Here is a 15,608-nt window from a genome sequence, read left to right on the forward strand (position 1 = left end):
CGGAGGAAGGGGAGTGTTAAATGAGGGCCCCTGCGTCCATGCAATAAATGAGGACATGTTGTTCGGGGAGAGATTCGCTGCTGTCAGGTGCCGGATTCTCTTTGGCTTTAGTGCCGGGCAAAACCACAACAGGTGGCGAATATATACTACCTCAGTTTTTGGGAGTTCCGAGCACGGCACTCTGTGCGGAGGCCAAGCCGACGTGACGACAGGAACGTCGCTGTTTAAGCCTGCTGTTAGGATCGAAAATAGAAACATCTGTGTTAGAGCGTAAGCTCTACTGCTACCATTATCCAATGTCATTCGTCTGAAAAACTTAGGTACTGCGCATGCGCCAGTTTCATCCGCCCAGCTGGGTTTCGAATCCGAGCCAGAATCAATAAATCAGCTTCCCTGGCCCAGGTACGAGAACACTATGCTGCTGTTGCAGCAGCAGCCGATCATGCCTCGTGTAAAACTGTAACACTCTCTCACGCTGCGCAAAAAAACAAAAACATCAACAACATAGTCGTCTTCATCAAGTTTTAACTCCAACATAGCTTAACCTAAGAAAATACGCCACACAGAAGCGCCTTCTGGGCGAGTGTGGGTCAGGTCTGCGAGAGTAGCGTCGGGAGAATCCACCAAGCCGCGTGAATCCCCCAAGCTTAAAGTGACGCCGAAAGCGGCGCTACTTTCTATCTACATGTGTGGCCTGTCCAGTTATCAGGTTAGCTTAAATTACGGAACAGCACAAGGCGTACTGTGATCCTGATGATAAAAACAGTGGGTGCGGAAGAAAACATATACGAAGACAGTGTCATTTCACCGTTTCAGGTGCCACGCACAACCACAGCTGTGAAAACTGTATATACTAGAGATGAACCAGATTAGTCGCATCAAAATCGTTTGTTCAGAAACTGCCAACTGCGCTTGCTTAGACGGTGCCTATAAAAACATTTGCGTTTTTGAAGGATACACTTTATTTTGTTTGTTGTTCGAGTAAAGAACGACTCCGCAGAAGAACAGATACTCATTTACAGAGCACACTCTGGACGATTGGCTAGAGTCGGCCAGTTGCATATCTGTCGAATGGTGTCGAATATCGTGTTTGGAGCGCACGTCCTCAGGTGTGCCTTGGAATGCACGCACTGATAGTACTTGCTGCAATCGGACTCGTGAGGTAGAAGTTCACTGTCAGCGACACCCTTACAAACGTCACCAACGCCCTTTGGCGTGGTCGGCATAATTCCGGGGAGTAGAGGAGGAATGGTTGGCGTTGGCGGCGTCTCTGGTTGTGGCGTACTGCCAGCGCTTGGTTTGCTTTGTGACGTAGATGTTACTGTTGATGACGTCGCTGGGATGGTTCTTAGCGGTGTTGTTAGAGGCGCTGCTGAGGGAGGCATATCTGTCGCATTTGGGTCGAACGGCACGAACACCTTGCCCCACTGCTGCTCGGTAGTTCCAGGCACAATTTGCTGCGGTTTTGGTGTCGCGGTCTCCCCGTGAGCTGGTGTCGTACTTGATGCGTCGCTGAGCGTATTGTTTGAGCCATGTTCAGAACTCGAATTATCGGAGTTTTTCAGGGACTGTAGCTCCTGCCACCACGTCGCATTCGGTGGATTGTAATAGAAGTGCACGTAATGGGTCGTTATGTCGAGGGTGGAGCGTAGAGCCTTGAGTAGGTGTGACTTTTCCGTGCAGGTACCGGTGAAATCGTCGAGGTCAACGGTTCTGACAGCTGCACCACGGTACGTTCTGCCCATGACCATTCTCGCCTGCCAAATTTATAGGAGAGAAAAAAGTGAGCCAGCGATATTAAAATAAGAAGAATGCAAAATGCGCGTTTCCTCCCTTTGTCGGGGGACAGGAGCATGGATATATTAGTGGTGTTTCAGTTTATCATGCATAATAGTAAGGTTGAAGAATATTAGTAAATATTGGGGCTATATATGATTAAAGCTATCACACTCATGAATATGCAGCTTAGGTGGCATTGCAACGGCCCCAGGAGATAAATTTTCAAAGTAATTTCCTAGTCGATGCATGACACCAGGTTTTATTTTCTCTTGCGATGTTACTGACCTTTCGCCGTATGCTGTCGTCGTCTTCGTAGGCCACGTACTGGTTGGCGATGTTGAGGAAGGAGCAGGCCTCCTCACCGAAGCGCTCCCGCTTCCAGCCGCTTTTGATGTGGTCGCACACCTGGGCGGATGCGAGCGTGGGATAGAGAGACAGAAATTTGTTGTCGATAAGAGACTCTTCGTTTTTTTTTTCTTAATGGTGAATGCCAAGCGCGTACGCATGAGGCTGCGGCACAGGCAATAAATTCTACCAGATACGAAGATTCAACAGCATTAGTCTAGCATATATACAGAATAGCATACAACACGGTAAATATATTGTAACATATTAAATATCAGAACACCTTCACTCTTTTAACGTACACTCAGGTCCTACAACCGTTATAAAAAGGAGTGGATGTAAGCATATTCTTTGAAAGAAATAAAACAATAAACGCCTTAAGAATGCAGCAATGAAGAAAGAAACGAACATACACCAAAATGAAGCAGCATATAATAGTGGAAATAATGATATATATATATATATATATATACAAATCGTTATCCTGGTGGTTGGCAGTACACACGTTCGCAAGGAATGCAAGGAACCGTTGTAGTTTTTTGTTTTAATTTTTATGCGTACGGACACTGGAATTGACGAGGAGTTCTAGGCACTATTTTTTTTTTTAAATCTAGAACAGCTGCGCAGCTCTATAACAATGTGAATTGTGCATGTCATGGGACTCATCTTTGCCTTGCGCTTCAGAAAAGAGTATGCGCTAAAGAAATCACCTCTGCGTTCTCTGAGCTAAGCAGTAACTCTTCTTGTGATTGCAACGACATACAGATCCGCCCAGTTAAACATATTATCGGCACAATTTCTGTTCCACTGGAATACATATATGTATTTATTACGTTTGCATTAAATACTCCACATTTCCTACAAATATGCAGGTAGCAGAGGTCACAGTCTTTCATAAAAAGGGCAGTAAGAATCACCTAAACAGCTATAGACCTATCAGTACAGGGCCGGCATTTTCCAAATGCCTCGAAAAATAAAACGTATCGTAGCATTCTTCGTTAGTTTCAATATAATTGCAGATCGCCAGAACGGATTTTGATACGCTCGGTCAACAGAACTTGCCCTCCTTCATCAGAAATACTATATACTGGAACATTTTGAAAGGAAAAATATCGTCTTTGATTTGGTAATCGATTTCCAGAAATCTATTTAACAAATAATTCACGCAGTACTGTTTAAGAGTTTTTACAGTTGTATGGTGTCCATGGTCAAGCTGTCAACTTCACTAAGTCGTATGTACCTTGTCGTCAACGATAGGTAATGAAAAAGCAACTACGCTACCTTTGTCTAGCGATGTACCGCAAGGCAGCATCCTAAGCCCATTATTATTCGATACATATATAAATGACATCATCACAATAGATTTCCGTGTCTACTTCGTTGTTTACGCAAACAAAACGAGTATATTTCTTTCCGGAGAAACAGGAAATGGCGTGGCATAAAAAGCAAATAAAGTTATGACAAATTTAGCGACATTTTAAACCGCCTTCTGGTTAACGTATTTAGATCAAAAGCAGTGAAGTTTCACCTTAGGAAGAAAGAAAGCAGCCTACCTTTACATATTACCTATAAATCGCAGAAAATGATATAGTAAAATCATTTAAATCTCACGGGGTCGTATTTTTGGAGAAAATTCAGTGGGACGAACAAATAGATAATATTTCTTGGCAAGTCTCTAAGGTAAGTTTAATCTCCCGCCACAGATCCATTCTACCCATGAAGGCTAAAGAAAGCTTATGCAACATTTTCTTTCGTATTCATTTTAACTACTGCACGTTAATATAGGCCAGCACTAGGTACTGAAATGTATGTAAAAAAAAGCAAAAAACGCTGTCCATGAAAAGAATACTTCGGCCTGTATACAACCTCTCGTACCAACACTCTACAAAACATTTATGTTATCAGTTAGAAATCGTTAACGCGCTCAAACCATACTCTTACATATTACTACATCGCTTCAAATTTGAAAAAAAAAAAAAAAAAATAAAAAATAAAAAAGGCATCTCCCATTTCTAAGCACACTAGCTGCACTTTTTTTTTTCTTTCAAATCGCCGTATCCCCGTCGTCAGAGACCACAGTATACTATGCCGACATCGATGAAACACTGCGGTCACCAGATGCTAAGCAATCAGTTACTAGCCATCCTAAATAAGTTTGCAGACACAGGAAAGAATATCATCGATCTCAACAACTCAAATTATACATCACCTCATTACAAATAACGATCCTCACTGATAAATTATCACCATATCGATTGTACTGATTAAGCACCGCACCAGTTATACTGCTACGCAGCATCATGTAATGTTCCTCGTCTATGTCTCATTCCATGTTTTGTTTCCTCATTTTATTGCGTAAATGGGCTTTACATGGGACCCATTGACCCTCGACGTAGCCAACTGTAAAGGAGGTGAGAACATTGTCAAGAACACTTCGCTTTTTCTCACCCCCTCCATCACCCAGTATTGCTGGGAAATAAAGACTATTATTATTATAAAAGATGCGTCATGTGTGGAATCTCTGTAGTAAAAACATACATACAGTGCAGAGGTTAAGCTCGTGGAACTACACTATTGAGGCCGATCTAGTGATGATGCCAAGCGCGTCTTCTTCGTCTTTTTTACTTTTATATAGAGAGATTGGTCTCCTTTGGTGTATTGGTTTTAACGTTTCAAAGCAACTCGGGCTATGGGGATGCTGTAGGGGAGGGCGCCCAATGTGCTTGACGATTTGGGGTTAAAAATATAGCCAGCAGGGGTAGACAACAGGCAAAAAGAAAACGACAAGAAAAGAATGAATGAAAAAGGCCATTTTTCTGCTGAAGATGCAGAAGTTAGCCAGCAGAGTCCTACAGTCGAGTTTACAAATTATCCTTACGCGTTCCACAAATTCGAAAATATTCTGCTTTTATTCTACGATGAGCAAACAGAGGAAAGTATAGAAGTGGAAAAAATATACAAGGTCATTACTTGTCCACGAACGAGAACTCTGCAAATATGAAAAACAGATATCAGTAGAGTACGCAAAGAGCCCTCAAGCCTAGCCTTCAGCAAACACCGATGCTTAACCCTATTTTCATCTAGAAAAGAAAAAAAAGAAAACAAACATTCGCTGCTATAACGCGCCGTTGCAACAGGGACCTATCGCCGGGACCGCATTGCTCTCGTCTCACCTCGAAGAATCCCAAGAAGCCCGGTTGCTTCGTGTAGGGCCCTGCGTGACCCGTGAACACCGTGTGCACGCCACCATGGGCCGCACTCGTGGTCGAGTAGGTTCGACCGGAAAGCGGAATGTCCAATATTATTCTCTCGCGCGGGGCGCCTTTCTCGACTATGAGCTCGGCTCTGTCGATCTGCAAATGTCAAAGAGGGAAATGATGTGAGAACTCGTTTCTCGAAGAGATTTTAATTCATTGCACATGTAAAAGTAGGATGGACAGTTGGGCGAGTTGGTACAATTGCATAGTGGGTGGAACAGCGCGAAAAGACGAAACACAAGAAGAGACGCACAACAGACGATCGCGCTGTTCCACCCACTATGCAGATGTAAAAGAAGCAAGAAATTGCATCACTCGGCGATGTACTGCGCGCTTTCCAGGTTCGACGAAGACTTACGTTGGTAAGTTCATATTGCCATAGTTTTTTAATGACAAGGTATTGCTCGATCCAGAGGGAGACCAGCAAAGACAGGCATCGTATAGTGCGGTCAGGGAATAAACAAAGCTGGTAAAAGTACAATTGAGCATGTCAAAAGTTAAGCTTTCGATCAAGGTCCGACACCCAGAATATCCTCCAGTACCTCGCAAGTATATCCCATGAGGTTAGTTTGGTTCTGGGGTAGGCGGTAGTGACAGACTGAGCGCGTACCATTCATCTCAGCTGATTTTTTCTACAGTTGCATGCTCTTGATGAGAAAAAAAAAATCACAAGTGGCTTTTTGTGCACTTGCTTTTAGATCATTGCTTTAAGAAGTAAAACTCGTCATTTCTCAGTGCACGTATCCTCCCTTGTACATGCTATTATTGCACCCTCCACTCTACTTTCGTCTTCTAAAGGGTAGTAAGACTCGGTAATATGTAACTTGAAGAAGGCTCTTTGCACACACGAAGATTCAACAGCATGCAACGTGCCCATGCCGCCACATCGAGATATAATCTGGTCACCACCTATAAATATTTTTTTGTTACCACCATGCGCTAGTCAGATATCAGTACCGTTTTCATGCAGCATATGTACAGCCACCCAATCTTTGTCTAATCTTTACCTTTCAGCAAGTTTGATCCATCCTAAGGCGCAGGGGCAAAGAAAAGGCGATCGTCTCAATGCTATTAAAGTTTCGTGCTGCTGCACGTAATGAACAGGATTCTATAGTACTTGCATCAGTCAAGTCCATGGTCCTCGTCACGTTCAGGAAAGAACCCTTCGGGAACTCGGGACAGTCACTTGTTTTCACGATGAAGAAATTCACTTCGCTGCGAAATGAGGTGAAATGAAAAAAAAAGAGAAAAAAAGTGCATGCTTTGAAGTGACTCTATTGTATAGCGTATCGTTCAGGTTTCCGGATTGAGGTATGTATGGCAGAAAGTGTTGTATAGTAGCTTAGTAGCTTGTTAGGAATATGAAAGCCGATATAGGATGATATCTAGTGTAGCGTAAAATCAAAACCGTGAGGACACCTGATTACCACCATAACTCTTCAATACCGCCAGTTGCGAAACTTTCCATAAGGCCCAAGTATAAAAAAAAAAATACGGCGGTTTTGATTGGTCAAAATTCGGGTGTGTACGAATAGTGGTGGCGCCGCGGCGGTTAAAGGAAACTGCATCTAAATTGCAAACTTTCAGATAGTTGATAAATGCACAACCACCGCGGAAAATAATATTAGTTGAAGACTTGCAGTAGCAAAAGTGCTTAAAGATAACAGCCATACAGTCAATTAAAATGACAAACAGAGATAAAAATGTGATTTCCAAACGTCAATGACAGCAATGACAGAAGTCTTCTATTGCCCCCTTCTAGATGGCGCGACAATTAATAAGCACTCATAAAATGCATACAAAAATGGGTCACGTTTTTGAAGCAGAGTTTCGGAACTGGTATAATACAAAATCTCTGATTACTACTAGCTGTGACAACGAGACAGCATAGGAACATCGCTTTGAACTGCCGTTCACGACGTGCATACCACCCATGTCATGCATTACCCAACATACAGTGCATCACCACGCACATGCATGTTTCGAACTGATCAGAATCTTCCATATTCTCACGAAAGCCACCGTCAGGTCCATTTCCCCTCTCCTCTAGAACAGGAGATGTCAGTTTCCCTCTCTACTTCGCCACCTGCCAGCCGCGGTAACTGGCTCTTCCGTCTACCAACCTTGGCTGATGATTGGAGCCTCTGCGTGACACTGCCGATGCTGGGTTTTCGCTCTAATGATGCCTTAACGATATCTTGCGATATGTTAAAAATAAAGTTTATTCAGAGTAACCTTCGGGCAAAGCGCGTACCTTGTGCGCAGAAAACTGGCAGCCCTCTCAGCTCTTCTGCTTGTCAATATATTTGGCGCGTACGCTATTACCTATTCTTGCAACTAATGTACCTTTCTTGTGCTGGAGTGCTGATACCTATGGTGAGCTTCATGCTCATTTACTACAGAGCTAAGTTTATAGGCACACTAGCCAACTTTTGGACGTTCGGAGTTCGCGCAGTTCTAACGCAATTGCACAAAAGTTGTAGGCTCATCTTTGAAAGGTACGCTCGTGTGCTTTTTGTTTCACTGATGGGCAAAAATTGGCTGAGGCGGTAGAATCGAAGGCTGAGTACGGATATGTAAAATGTAACCGTACTGTCCTTCATGCATTTATGACCATGGCCGATCTTAGAGAGATGTTTTCAAATTGAAATGCCTCTGCGTGATCAAGGAAAAAGTATTTCTTCGTAAGAAATAGAGCAAGGGAGAGGTGATCAAATGCCGTTAATTTTCTTCTTTTATCTCAGTTTGGATTTAAGCTCCTTATGCATCAGACTATCTGTTACGGTGCCCATGGATTTCAGTGTCTTTGTGACTCGAGGGTGCCTTTAACATTTGACATGATGGCATGTGCCTCAGAATTTTTAATATGAACGCGCTCGAGCAATCAATTGTTCATGCTGAAAACGCGACTGGTATATTCTTTGTCAGCAGATGAGGTTCCTTGCTTCTTATTGTTAGCAGATTTGACGAATTTTCTCAGCTATTATTAACAGCAGGGCGCATTGCATATCAGAGGCCTGCGCGAATTCTAGATTAAAACTGCCACTGTCGTGAATGCTCGAGAAAACGCTGCGACACACACTGACCTGTGCACAAGCTGTTTGACGGAAAGGAGAAGAAGCAAGAACTGCGTAAATTTTTCATCGCTAGGATGAATGCGCGGTAATTGTCTAGTTGCCTTGTTTTGCTGTCATGTGGCGCTTGAAAGAAAGCTCACATTACTCAGGCAGCGCAAGCCATTGGCCCGGCAGTGGAAGTGCGTTGAGAATGGGTGAAAAATTGTACAAGTGTAGCGAAGCTCGATCCGAGAATCCCGTTATGATTTCGACGGGGCTTCAGACAGCTAGGTCTAATCCCGACGTATGTATTCGTTGGATTCAGCTTCCTATATGAAAACCACACTGTCAAAATGAGAAGTTAGATATTTTTTCTTACTTTTGATTAATACTTAATTGCGTAAACGCAAACTCAGTACCTGTTCTGTTTAAAATTACTGAAGAAACGGCGATTGCAGCTGTACATACTTAATAAAATGTTATTTTCACTAAAAGTACTTAATTTTTTTTTTCCGATCTATAAATGCTCATTGTTCAAGCAACAATGATTTTAGAACAAACAGTAAGTGAACCATCGAAACGTCACTGGCTGTGATGCGTGTTGGTAAGAAGAGCCTCAATGTTATGAAAAAAAAAAAAACAACCCAAAAACCCTCCATTATCTGTACACTTAGTTAGGCAAAGAAATAAAAATAAATAAAAACAACGGGAATTTTATTATTTATAGCACCATAAGCTGCGAGGCTCGGCGGAGCTGCACCTAGAAACTACTCTGAATCCCATAACGAGCTCTGAGCTGTGACACTAATCACTTAGTGTACCTATGAAGAGATACAGAACTTAGAGTGCTGAGACAGAGATGGCTGGTGCACTGCCAGCGCTTTTTATGACGAAAACGTGTGCACAAGAAAGCTATGAAAAAAACATGAACGAATTCACAACGCACACAGCGTAAAGCTCAAGGGATGATTTTTTCAAGCACATCTTTCATCGTACTTACTGCGTGAGCTGAGCAATGTCGTACAGATGGTGCGTAGTGCTGTCGAAAGCGGGGAGCGTAAGGCTGATGCTCCATTTTTTCGTAGTTTGTTGGAAATCGTAGTTGATTTGCTGCGAGGAAAGAAGAAAAATATTCTTGTGGAACGGGTAAGGAATAACGACGCAGAACGGTACGAAGCGGTTTGAGAGACTCATTGTGTGGTTGCATACTTGAGCTCAACGTCGCTCATTGAACAGTCATGGTTTTCTACTGCATGAGGATATTTCACCGACTATTTTCGAAAACTAATCCGATCTTCACCACTGTGGCATTCAGACTAGTTTCTAAACTTACATCATCACTGCGCTGTTCTTCATCTTCTGATTACATCACAGATTCATCTCCCCCCCCCCCCCCCCCTCGCCAAAACCTTTGTCCTTTAGTATACCTGCTATCGGCATGCTATTGAGGACCATTACCTACCATGCGTTCAAGAGTCTTTCAGCGTTTGTTGGTAATGCAGGGATTTTCGTTTCTACTCACGTCGCTACTGCTGAAACTTGTGAGATTTTTTTCCACTTAGATGTACCAGCATGCTTGATTAGCGCTCCTGCTGTAATAATTTCGCTCGTAAAGAACATTGTAAATATTAATAATTAATGCTTGCTTGTACCGCTGATGGTTAAGCTTGACGCGGAAGACATACTTACCCGTACAAACGGGTGGATGTAGCGTGCTTGGTCCCAGGTCTTCACCGAGTCTTGGATCGTCGTGGGACCGGAAAAAAAGTCTAGGACGACACCGTCGAATTCGTACGTCCTGAGCCATTGCGCCAGGCTCAATGTCATGTCCTTCCAGATGTGCACTTTAGGGAACAGCTGCCAGTACTTCTCCACGGGGTCCTGAGGGCCGCCCACGGCCAGCAGGAGCTTCAACTTTGGATTGCGTTTCTTGAGTTCTCTCAGTTGGGCGAAAGCTCCTGTCAAACGAAAGGAAAACTGAGAAGGAATAAGGGGAAGCGGGACGATTTCTCGAAATGTTTTGCCTGCTTTCAGATATCGCACAATCAATCAATCGCACAATCAATCAATCGCACAATCAATCAATCAATCAATCAATCAATCAATCAATCAATCAATCAATCAATCAATCAATCAATCAATCAATCAATCAATCAATCAATCAATCAATCAATCAATCAATCAATCAATCAATCAATCAATCAATGACAAAAAACTACTTTGGCGAGGCACACAGTAGTTGTAACGTGTCTCTTCGAACGAACTGTAAGTGGTATAGTGCAAGGTGTCGACTTTGCCACTTAGCAGAAAAAAATAGACTCTCAGAACTCGTAAAAACATAATTAGTATCCCGCGAACATCGTCATCTGTGTGAGTAAATCGGCTAGAGCTCTGCTATTTTGGGAATATAATTTTCGCCTCTAATTTTACCTCTTTTTTTCAGTTTACACCGTGCAAGTTATTGTTCGTTTGTAAATTCAGATGCGTTGCTTTTTAGGTAAAAAAATCGAGGTGCTTTTAAGAGATAATTGCTTTCTGAGCTACTAAAGAAACTTTTTACATCATTTTTATAATTTCAGACAAGAACTACCGGTGAGCAAAGAATTTACAGTATCGCCCGCGTGTATTATACCTTTTAGGCAGCATTATAAGGTCATTTAGATCCATAATCGCCGGTTGGAACACTCTCAGATGACTCGGGACATTTTACAGTGTAAAGGTCGGAAATACGCGTCTGGAACATCGAGACTGAGGATGCCCAGTAGGCATCGTTGGCTGCAAAATTTTGCAGCATGCAGGTATGCAGGGGAAATAAAAATATTTCGGCGCATTTGCGGGAGCCACTAGATTGAAATGGCTCCAAGTAAACACGACGTTCACACTAATTCCCATTTCATCAGCACCAGGCGACTGTGCCGTGCGGCAGCGCTGTAGTAAATATTTTACTGAGAGCATGCACCCTGTGAACTTTTGCTGGCGACTGTGCACAATGAGATTATGGAGGTCTTTCAAAAACAAAATGCTATTGAGTCTCTTCCTGAGGGCATTAAACTTGCGGCAAAGTTGAATGCTCTTGAATCTTGATGATAATTGACAAACTCTGGTCAAGTACTTTTTTATGTGAACAACAAAACCAAAACAAAACAAGAAGGTGGTATGAGCCTGTAGGTAATACATCGCATGCAAAGAAGGACGGGGATTGGAGTTGGTGGACGGGGTGTGGGTGGAGAGCCGTAAAACAGTGCAGAGTAATCCTCAGTGAACCTCAGCGTTGAACAACGACACCTGAACACTTCAAAATGAGTGCTGCTGTTAAAAAAGTATTTAGGGAATGGTGACTTACGATTCGGTGGTAGAAGCCATATCGGATTGAAGATAAAGGAATTGGCAGCCGCTTTTGCCTCTGGATCTGAACAGAAAAATGGGGTTGTCATGCTCGTTGGTAACATTGACTCTTGAAATGCTATCCCGATGATTCAACACGTTTTACAGTGGTTATCTGTTATTAACTGTTTTGATTGAAATACTTGTCTGCCCGTGTCCATACGACATACATATGACATCCTGCTGATATGATCACAAAGACAGGTTTAAATGAAGCCACTTGCACAGTATTACCAAATTATGCGCACTGGATACTTAAAAACTATGTTATTCAATGACATTTGTCTTCAATGCAAGCAGTTTCAAATTGTTGAAAATGTGTGTACAAGATTGCCAAACCTCTGAGAATTCGCTCATCACGTTTATTACGAGTACTCCCTCCTTAGATCCAGGTAGAACGAAATGAAGAAGATGGTTTGCATGGTATAAAGAACTGAACAAGGGTAAATGGGGTACGCCTCAGTTCTCAGATGAGCCAACGTTTCGACAAGTGGACTGCCCAGACGAAGACAAGTCCACTTGTCGAAACGTTGGCTCATCTGCGAAGTGAGGCGTACCCTATTTACCCTTGTTCAGTTCTCCCTCCTTAGATGTCACTCTTTCCTGGATTCTGCTAGCGTAGATAGTGCGGAATTTGGCGGTAACTACCTCTGATGATGAACAGTTGGGAATTACATTTCCTTCCGAATATATTTGTCTGCGATCACTTCTGACACTTTGTTCTTTGTTTTTATAGTGAAAACGTTTTTTTTGTTTGGAATCAAACGTGATAACCTTATGCAACTGTCACTTTCATTGACCTAATTTCATATAGTAATTAATTTTCTTCGTGAGATATTGTGAAGCCCGCTGAGTTAAACATTTGTGCCCAACCCTTCACCAGAAAAAGAACAAGTGACTAGTTGCTACAGTATTTTGCTTGAACCCTCTATCGTGTTGGACACTCTGAGAGTGCACGCGCGTGCGCTATCGTCTTGCCAAACAATACGACCACTGCGGTGCTTATAGATAAAATAAAATGCTTTTCCGCTTTTCCGTGAATGTCAGTTTCATGGTCAAGCCGATGTAAGTCGACGTGTATATGAGACAATCCCCACATAAATTAAGATCGCCGTTTACAGAAGTCAGCGCAACCAAATGCCACCTACCTACCAGGTCGTTTTATAAGCCATGTTTTCTTTCGGACATGAATAACAGTTGCCACTCTGTGGTGTCTAATTGTTAAGCTGGTGCGTGCTGGGACTGCTAACGACCGTTGAGGACATGAGTTCACTTGGGCAATCGTGGCTCGCACCTGTCCCTAATATGCATTTTCCGAGCAGCATTAAGTTGCACGTGACAGTGAGCCATAGATACTGAGGTCAAATTCAAGACTGATTTTACTTTTGCAATATAGTGCAGAACGTTGTCATTTACCCAGTTGCAGTTCCTGGTTGGTGAGCCTAATCCAGCCGGTCTTGCCGTCGATGGTTACATGGGAGTAGACCACAGCGCTGCAGAGTTCGGCAGGGATGTCGTTGATGCTAAAGTTGTAAGGTGGGTTCCGCCACCGCGAGAATGCGTCCCAGAAGCAGAGTGTGTAGTAGTTGGGCTTATTCTGAGCCGATGCGAAAGCTGCTGAAAAAAAAAAAAAAAAAAAAAAAACCCGCAAAATATAGACGAAGTCAATCTCTTATGAAAAATTCAGCCCCGGTATTCGGGATTGGCGTTGCCACTTGGCAAAGAGGCGGTGTTCAGTTAATTCTAACAGACCACTGTTTATAGAAACATGCAGTTGGCTAGACAGGGAAGGCTTGTTACGTTTCGGAATATTTTTAAGGAAAGGCCAGTGAGGCCGACCATCGCTTTCCATGCCGCTTATAAGTTCCGTGGGAAAGTCATCACAGAACATTGAATACGTGAATGACGTTCTGCTGGTTGATTTTTACTTCTTCGTGTTTCTTTCGTTTCGTTCGTATCAGTGGAGCTCGTTTTTGGGTATGAGAAAACGTACGCCCAATAAAAAACTTGAGCTGTGCGCCAGTGCGATCGTCTGTTGTTTACAGTACTCTCCATTCTCACAGCCCCTGCGATAATATATTGCTTCGAAGACGATGAAGTGGGCAGTGGCGTGGGGTGGAGTGCTCGCGCTAGGCCCGCTGGCCATTAAAAGCATATTTCATCGCCATGTCATCACGTTGTTCTGTTTCTGTTGTGTTGCCGTGTTTCATCGCTTGTCATGGCACCACGTAATACTTCTGAATTGATAATGTTCTGAAATTCTGAACGTGCGGATTTCGTCTTTACTGGCCATTATAACGCAAAAACTTGTAAGAAATAATAAGCTTTTTGTCAGAAAAATACAATTCGTTTGCAATTATTTTAGCAGATTAGGTTTAATTGAGAACGATAATAAAACGACAAAGGCGTGCTTAGACACTGATGGGACCATAATGAAGGAGTAGGAATATTTAAAATATTTTATGCCTGCTTGTGCTACGAGTGTGCTTCTGGTAGCAGAAAAGTTGACTTTCCTTTGAGAAATTTTGTAGAGAGTTGCGGTTAGTGCTATGTCGCGATGATATTTTCGTTTGCTAGCAAAAACGAAGACTACTGGGTTTTGTTGAGCAAGCACTGCATTGAGTGTGCAGGCTATTGAGGGTTAAGCAAGATGTTCTGGAGAACACCAACAATAAGATCTCACACACATCGCGCACATGAATAATAAAGAAAGGTTTTCGAAAGTGTGCCGGAATTCATGCATTTATCGTGTAGAGTGCACCAAGTGAAGGATTCATGGTCCGTTTATAAGAAAAGTAATAGGCCAATTATCGCCCAGATATGCGGAACATGGAAAAGAGATATAGCGGCAACTCCAGAAACCCGTATTACTGCAAAGCAACACTTACTTCCAACATACATAGGCTACTACTCTGTCTCTAAGTTCATAATGAAAATGGTCCGTGTTCGAGAAAACAAAACGTAGAGTAAATGAGACGGCTCTCTTTATGAGATGGATATAAAGGGAGCCAACAGCCATTGGCGCAAAGGAAAGCGTAGGGTTTTTTTTTTTGTGTTGATCAATGTGAAGTTATAATGTAATCATGTATATAAAAGATTGAATGCAGAATTAAAAAAACAACCATCTGCCACTTGTCAAATCACAACCCACGACCTCGAATTTCACGAACGGTGCTCCACCGACTGAGCTATACGGCGGCTGTTCAATATTCCACTTTCTGAGGTATTTATAGCGGGTGTAACGCATTCTTAAGAGTGTTCGCCAGCGCCATCCTCGTCTGTAGCGGCGGACGTGGAACGTCCTGTGACACCAAGAGTGTTACGTAGAAGATGGCCTAACGGGGAGGGTAGAAGCCGTGAGTATCGTATTTATCGCAGTGCGCATAGCGGCTGGAACCCCCGTTTACGTAGCTTGCGACCGCGCATGTTCACACTGGGCCGTTCGGTGAGATGCGTTCTTTACGACCGGCCAATCGCCGCTCTCAACATTTCGCCGGTTAGCGAGCGGCTGATAGCGGAGGTCAGGGCTCTTCAAGCTCAAAATGAAATGTGAAGGGAAAAACTGGACACACAAATAAAATACGAAAAAGAACAATGGGTATATTAACAATTAACCACTCGATTACAAATACACTTCTTCGTTTCGCACATCGCACACGCACGTTCGCACACAGTTTTCAAATGTCCGCTCACCATGCTGACGCACCGCTCACTCCTTCGCACATTTCTTCACGCGCCCGCTCTCATTGTCGACGTACCGCGCACTCCTGCTCGCTGTCCCGTGATC

At 43.1% G+C, this 15,608-nt stretch overlaps 1 protein-coding gene across 1 annotated transcript in view; it reads right to left on the minus strand.

Moving 5' to 3' along the window:
* Nucleotides 1-944: 944 nt before the first annotated feature.
* The window catches only part of LOC146175735 (putative chitinase 10), a 37,747-nt gene continuing 23,083 nt past the window's right edge, over nt 945-15,608 (minus strand). The window contains exons 13-20 of the mRNA XM_084581197.1: nt 13,238-13,438; nt 11,781-11,846; nt 10,127-10,395; nt 9,438-9,547; nt 6,503-6,596; nt 5,298-5,477; nt 2,065-2,184; nt 945-1,757 (exon numbers count right to left, since the gene is read on the minus strand). Coding sequence (XP_084437323.1) covers nt 1,017-1,757; nt 2,065-2,184; nt 5,298-5,477; nt 6,503-6,596; nt 9,438-9,547; nt 10,127-10,395; nt 11,781-11,846; nt 13,238-13,438 — 1,781 coding nt within the window. The 3' untranslated portion in view covers nt 945-1,016. The remainder of the gene's footprint in view (nt 1,758-2,064; nt 2,185-5,297; nt 5,478-6,502; nt 6,597-9,437; nt 9,548-10,126; nt 10,396-11,780; nt 11,847-13,237; nt 13,439-15,608) is intronic.

The sequence above is a fragment of the Amblyomma maculatum genome, chromosome 10 (genome assembly GCF_055883805.1).
Source record: "Amblyomma maculatum isolate TAMU_Amacu chromosome 10, ASM5588380v1, whole genome shotgun sequence".
Taxonomy (NCBI): Eukaryota; Metazoa; Arthropoda; class Arachnida; order Ixodida; family Ixodidae; genus Amblyomma; species Amblyomma maculatum.